General features: G+C 39.7%; 1 protein-coding gene across 1 annotated transcript in view; it reads left to right on the plus strand.

Annotated features, from left to right (window-relative positions):
• Positions 1–932, plus strand: part of LOC104698845 (arogenate dehydratase 4, chloroplastic-like) — a 2,825-nt gene extending 1,893 nt beyond the window's left edge. Inside the window, exon 2 of the mRNA XM_010414233.2 lies at positions 888–932. Coding sequence (XP_010412535.1) covers positions 888–932 — 45 coding nt within the window. The remainder of the gene's footprint in view (positions 1–887) is intronic.

Below are 7,820 nucleotides of genomic sequence, written 5' to 3' on the forward strand. Positions count from 1 at the left end.
GGTATATACTAAAATGAAACCGTAAATGTAGAGCTCATTATTCACGTGGTGATTAATTAGGTGAAGAAAACAATTTATTTGATTTGTCTGTTACGATATTACCAGATCTCTTACTTAATAATAGTGATGAACATTGTTCACAGAATCTTTTATTGAAGAGTTCCACTATAAGAAAACAGCCAATTTTTGAGGGACGTAATCGTTGGTAAATCCTCGGAAATAGTCGTTTCTGACGAATTACCAAAAATAAAAAGTCATCGGAAATCATTTGTCGGAAATTAGAACTCGTCTGAAATCCGTCGGAAATTTTTGACGGATTTTCAAGGGTTAACTATTTCCAAAAGATTTCCAAGGACGTCAAACTACCGAAGAATTTTCAAGGGCATCACTTTTGCAAGGGTTTTCCAATAAACATGATTTCTGAGGGATTTCCGTGTCCAAGGGTTTTCTGACGACATCGGAGTTTCCGAGGGATCTTATATATAAATTACGAAAATAGAAATTCTCAATAATAAATAGAAATTCTCTATTTTCCCTAAAAATAGAAATTCTCAATAATAAATAAAATAACAATATATATATCAAAAAGCTTAAAATAAATCTATAAATATCCTAATACAAAATACATACATCCCAATACATAATTATCTAACTAAATAACAATTTTCATAAAACTAAAATAGTTAAAAAAAATAAACAAATTATTTAGGATCAGGAAGAGGGAATTGTCCAGGAAATTGGGAGGAAATAAAATTTTGAAGTTGGGAGAGTGTTTTTTGGGTGTGGATAAATTGTTCCTTAATCTTGAGGTTTTCTTGCTTCTGTTGCTCGACAGTCACGTCTTTTTCTTGTACGATCTGGTTAAGATCTTGAACTTGTTGAACAAGTACATTGTCCCGAGGAAAAACCGTAGAGACATTCCCATCTCGTGACACAAGATTTCCTAAACCGGGTCTCCGATCCTTGGTTAAAAGAATTTCCTAAGTACCAAAAAAATAATTAATTAGTAATTAGAAATAAATAAAAAAGATAAAACATTATATTCAAATATACCTCAAGACACAATTTTAAAACTAAATCCAATCAAAATCTTTAAACTAATATCAAAATTATTAGAAAAACCTACAAAATTTAAATAAATTAGTAATCAAATAAAATGTCTTTTTTTTTATTTACAAAACTATTTCAAATCCCAAAATATAACAACTTTAAAACTAAATCCAATCAAAATCTTTAAACTAATATAAAAATCATAAGAAAAACCTACACAATTTAAATAAATAATCAACAAATTAATTCTAAAGTAAATTCTTTCTATAACTCTTTCTAAAATTAATTATAAATTAGTAATTAACAAGTAAATAAAATATTTTTTTAAAACCTAATTATAAAGTAAATTCTTCATAATTTTAATTATAAAAACCAAATTCTAAATGAAATTCTTCCTAATTCTAATATAAAATCCTAATTTAATAACAAATCCAATTAGGATCTAATTAAATATATTCAAAAACCTAATACTAAAAAAAATATTAACAAACAAAACTACGAATCATGTATCAAAATCATAATAAAATGAGAAACTTATATGATTTTGTGGAGGAGAAGACCGATGCCGTAGTGGAGGAGAAGCTCGAAAATCAGAGTGGAGGAGAAGACCGGAGAACACCACCAGCGGCGGAGGAAAGACCGGCGGCAAGGCAACGATCGGCAGGGAGGAAGAAGACCACCGGCGGAGGAGAAACAAACGGTTTTAACAGCGCAGTTCGGTTGGGAAAAAATTGTGAGACCGTATGTATATATATAAATCTTTCAAAGGGATATAACCGTCGGAAATTTCTAAGAAATAATTAGGGTTTTGCCGCGTGAATGAAATAATAGGCGGGCATAAATTTTTGCATCGCAAAACCATCGGAAATTAAATACCCTCAGAAATCCGTCTGAAATATTTAGGGTCCCCTCGGAAATCTGTCGCATAGTAATTGTATGTATATTTATTGGCTACTCAACCATTTATTTAACCCAAAAACACACAAAATTCGGAAATTCATCGGAACAGTCCAAATCCCTTGGAAATCCGTCGAAAATATTGTACCCCTTGGTAAACCGTCGGAAATTTCCAAGAACGTTTAGACGGATTTTATTTTTTTATAACTGTTTTATTAAAATTAATTGATTTTAATAGTTGTTTAAAACTTGCCTAAGACATATTGTCAACACAGTTACAATTAGTATCATAATAGATAAAAAAATCACATAGTTTTTATAAATGAAATAAATTTCCACTAAGTTTCAACTATATCTCTAATATCATCTTATAAACACATAAGTGTAGATAATGTAATCTTTCAAGTGTTGTATTTTTTTTGTGGTACAATGTTTCATAATCTAATTAATTGTCAGATATGACTTATTATAGTATTAGACAACACATTAGATGTATCAAAATTACTAAATTCTTTGTATAAATAAAATCCCTAGGAAAACCGTCGGAAATTACCGACAAATTTCAGAGGACGTGGAGGAAATTTCCGACAGATTTCTTAGGACGCGGTTTAAGCCTCGGTAATTCGTCGGAAATTTCCGAGGGTTTTTCTTGGAAATGAGATTTTTTCCTTAATATGACCACATTCGTCTTCCCTCAGACAGCCCTCTGAAATTTCTTACAGATTTCCGACGAAATGTCCGACGGATTTGAGAGACCATATTATATTCTTTGGTTTTCCGTCTCTAATACCAAGACTAATATATATATTTATACATATTTAATATATATATATATATATACAAATACATACGAAATTATATATATAATCGTAACTGATATAATCACAACGGATATAATGGCATAGGTCTCAGTAATCCGTTGGAAACCTATTGGAATTTACCAACGGTCTTCTGTCCCTCTGAAATTCGTCAGAAGTTTTAACAATTTTCCGACGAGTTTCCGATGACCGGGTTTTCGTCAGAAATTTCCAAGATATTACCGACGAAATAACAAATTTTCGAGGGTTTTCTGAGAGTTGTCGTTTCCTTAGAATATCCTCGGAAATATATCGGAAACCTCTTGGAAAATTGTCAGAAATTTCCTACGGATTTTTTCCGTCAGAAATTCCATCCGAAATTGATGTGCTTTCTTGTAGTGTTCCTTTTTTTTTTCAACAAAAGAATTAGCTCAAACGAGCCAATTTGGAGGGAAATTGTTTACAAGCAAAACATGATGCGGAGATACACGCGCTTATCGTGCCAAAGAATCCGCTCGGACATTTGCTGTTCGCGAAAAATGAATCAAAGAAAAAGAAGAGAACTCCTCCCTGTCGATCCGAATGTCATCAAGGTAAGTTGCAAAATCTGGCCATTCATGAGGGGAAGACACCATCTTCACCAAGTCTGAACAGTCCGTAATAAACACCACATCCCGGAAATCATGTCCAATCATGCACCACATCGCCCAAATGAAGGCTTCAACCTCTGCATGTAGCGGGGATAAACTCCGGCGGAAATTAGTAGCTCCGTGTAGTGGCGGCGATCCATGTGACGTGGTACAAAACCATCATGCACCTGCAAAAACATCAGTTGCCTTCCAAGAGCCGTCAACATAACATCTATATATCCTGTAAAATCCGGAGGATAAGTTGGAATAGTTCCTCGAGCCCCAAAAATTGGACCTATAGGAAGGGAGGGAGATTCCCCTACCTCGACCTCCGCCTGAGCCTCTTGCCAGGCTACTGACTCTCCTTGTGCCACTCGGGCAACCTCATCAGGACGTTCATCATGACCTTCAAAAATATAGGCATTCCGGGCTTTCCAGATATACCACATCAACCACGGAAAAGCCGTTACCTGTGAACCCGGGTTTTTAGGACCCAAAAAATGATCGACATTAGTGTATACAGACTCCGTCGGAAAGAGGATCAACCCTACCGGTACATACGCTAAAGCCCAGACCTGACGAGCCGGTGGACACAGAAATATGGCATGATTTATGTCCTCCTCATCCGCCCCGCACCTTGTACAACTGATCTCACAATTCACCCCCCGACGTCTCAAGTTAGCAGAGACCGAAATACAACCCGTCAAAACCTGCCACATGAAGTGCTTTAATTTCGGTGGACACTGAACTTGCCAAACCATGGCCAGAAGAGAAGTAATCTCTGGGCCTAACCCAAAAGCCTAGAAAGTACCCAGTACAGCCAAACGTTCTGTCTCATACCCAGATTTTACCGTATATTTTCCAGTCTTTGTAAAATGCCATCCTAAATAGTCTGGTTTCGAGGAACTACCTAGCGGTATTGCCTCTATCAAAGGGACATCCACATGATCAAAATGCGCAACAAGCATGTCCTTACGCCAAGAGTTTGTGCGACGATCAATGAAATGTAATAAACGAAGATTTGGGTCCTTAAAAGGACCGTTACTTAAAGCTGGTCTCGGGGATTGAGCCGGAACCCAGGGATCATTCCATATTGAAATGGAGTTTTGATGTGAGCAATCCAATGCATACCCCCTGTGTGACCATTTGTGCTCAACCAAAAATTTGCCACTGCGCTAGTGAGTTTTGATGTGATGGTTTTTGGTAAACGAAAACAAGACATCACAAAGGTCGGAACCGCTGTCGCGACAAACTTGATCATCACCTCCTTACCCCCTTTCGAGAGTAACTTGGCTCACCAGCCAGTCGCTCGACTTTGCAACCGATCCCTAACAAATGAGAAAACCTTAGTCTTCGATCCTCCCAAACTCTCTGGGCGTCCCAGATACGAACCCATACCCCCCAGATTGGTNCTATAGGAAGGGAGGGAGATTCCCCTACCTCGACCTCCGCCTGAGCCTCTTGCCAGGCTACTGACTCTCCTTGTGCCACTCGGGCAACCTCATCAGGACGTTCATCATGACCTTCAAAAATATAGGCATTCCGGGCTTTCCAGATATACCACATCAACCACGGAAAAGCCGTTACCTGTGAACCCGGGTTTTTAGGACCCAAAAAATGATCGACATTAGTGTATACAGACTCCGTCGGAAAGAGGATCAACCCTACCGGTACATACGCTAAAGCCCAGACCTGACGAGCCGGTGGACACAGAAATATGGCATGATTTATGTCCTCCTCATCCGCCCCGCACCTTGTACAACTGATCTCACAATTCACCCCCCGACGTCTCAAGTTAGCAGAGACCGAAATACAACCCGTCAAAACCTGCCACATGAAGTGCTTTAATTTCGGTGGACACTGAACTTGCCAAACCATGGCCAGAAGAGAAGTAATCTCTGGGCCTAACCCAAAAGCCTAGAAAGTACCCAGTACAGCCAAACGTTCTGTCTCATACCCAGATTTTACCGTATATTTTCCAGTCTTTGTAAAATGCCATCCTAAATAGTCTGGTTTCGAGGAACTACCTAGCGGTATTGCCTCTATCAAAGGGACATCCACATGATCAAAATGCGCAACAAGCATGTCCTTACGCCAAGAGTTTGTGCGACGATCAATGAAATGTAATAAACGAAGATTTGGGTCCTTAAAAGGACCGTTACTTAAAGCTGGTCTCGGGGATTGAGCCGGAACCCAGGGATCATTCCATATTGAAATGGAGTTTTGATGTGAGCAATCCAATGCATACCCCCTGTGTGACCATTTGTGCTCAACCAAAAATTTGCCACTGCGCTAGTGAGTTTTGATGTGATGGTTTTTGGTAAACGAAAACAAGACATCACAAAGGTCGGAACCGCTGTCGCGACAAACTTGATCATCACCTCCTTACCCCCTTTCGAGAGTAACTTGGCTCACCAGCCAGTCGCTCGACTTTGCAACCGATCCCTAACAAATGAGAAAACCTTAGTCTTCGATCCTCCCAAACTCTCTGGGCGTCCCAGATACGAACCCATACCCCCCAGATTGGTTATCCCTAGGACCCTCTGCATCTCTGTCTTTGCCAGCTCATCCACTATGTGTCCAAACTGGATCAAAGATTTCGCAAAATTTATTTGATGTCCCGAAACAGCCTCATATTGCTGTAAAATATCTAAAACCACCCCACATTGGTCCTTATCAACCTTGCAGAAAAACAGACTATGATCGGCAAATAACAAATGAGTAATTGGGGGACATTTATTCGCCACCTTAATACCCGTGATCCGCTTATCCTCCTTTGCCTTCCTAATATTGGCTATGAGGACCTCCGTACATAAGATAAACAAATACGGTGACAGCGGATCCCCCTGTCTCAAACCCCTCTCTGGGACTATTAATCCATTTGGTTGACCATTAAGAAGAACTCTATACTCAACTGAGGAAATACAAAATATGAGCCATGAAATCCATCGTTCCGCAAAGCCCATCTTTCGTAGCAAAGCCTCGACAAAGCCTCACTCAACCCTATCATACGCCTTACTCATATCCGTTTTAATGGCCATAAACTTCCCTTTACATGAATTATATGTCCTCCAGCCATGAAACATCTCCTGAGCAATCAAGATATTGTCCGACATCAACCAACCTGGAACAAAAGCTGATTGCGTTTCCGAGATTAGACCAGGTAACAACGTCTTAAGACGTTGACACAAAACTTTGGAGAGGACCTTATATCCCACATTACACAAGCTAATGGGGCGCATCTCCGCCATCCGTGTTGGTTTGGCCACCTTATGGATAAGGCAAATATGCGTCCTATTTAAGCTCTTATCAAAAACACTCTCAACTAGAAATTGATTTACCATTGAAACCAGATCTGCTTTAACAACCGTCCATGCCTTCTAGAAAAACAAACAGTCATCCCATCCGGACCCGGTGCTTTATCCGAGTGCATCATTAATAGAGCCTGCTTAACCTCTGCCTCTGTGGCTGGGGATATCAACCGCTCATTGTCTGCTGCTGTAATAACCGTGTTGACTTCCCGTAAGGCCTCCTCAAAATTTTCCGAGTTTATTGTAGTGAACAAATCCTCAAAATAGGACACAGCCGTGTCGCAGATATCTGCATCCTCCGTAGACCAAACATCATTCTTGTTATATAGCCCAACAATCCGATTTCGGGCTCGTCGCTGCTTAGTTTGTGCCTAAAAATAATTTGTATTTTTATCCCCTCACACGCATCCACCGATTTCTACTCTTTTGATACCAATGTATCTCCTCATCCCGTTAGACATCCAGTAACCGGGAGTGTAACTCTGAAATTAAACCCGGAGGTGACGCATCATCTGCTTGGGCTTCCTTTAATTGCCTTTTAATATCCTTAATCAAAACCCGGTCGTACGGGGCCTGTGCTTTACGCCAGCGGGAGATGGCCCGGCGACAATTCACAATTTTATCCACAAATTCTAGTGATCCCTGGCCCCCATTGCTCATCCAACCGGACAAGATTGCCTCCATTAAACCCGCTTTTCCAATCCACCGACGATCGAACATAAAGCTCCGCCGTCCCCGCGGCCGTTTTGCCCCACACTAGCAATATTCCGTCACTGTATCCGGAAATAAATCATGCTAATCCTCGTTACCTAAAGCTCTATCTAGCCTACACCGTATAGGCTTTTTATCTCGCCACCCTCTCCAGGACAGACAATCCCCTAAAAAAGGAAAATCCAAAAATCCATAATTTCTTATCATTCCATTAAAGGCAAGAAAAGAAGATGCGTGACGCAACTTCCCTCCACGTTTTTCATGATTACCAGTTAATTCATTAAAATCCCCAATAATAAACCAAGGGGTAGACCGAGTAGCACTTATCCGTAACAACCTTTTCCAAACCAAATCACGGTTTTTGGGAACCGGATCACCATAGACAAAAGTTAAATGAATAACCCGACCCTTTAAACATGCTTCAA

Source organism: Camelina sativa, chromosome 6 (genome assembly GCF_000633955.1).
Source record: "Camelina sativa cultivar DH55 chromosome 6, Cs, whole genome shotgun sequence".
Taxonomy (NCBI): domain Eukaryota; kingdom Viridiplantae; phylum Streptophyta; class Magnoliopsida; order Brassicales; family Brassicaceae; genus Camelina; species Camelina sativa.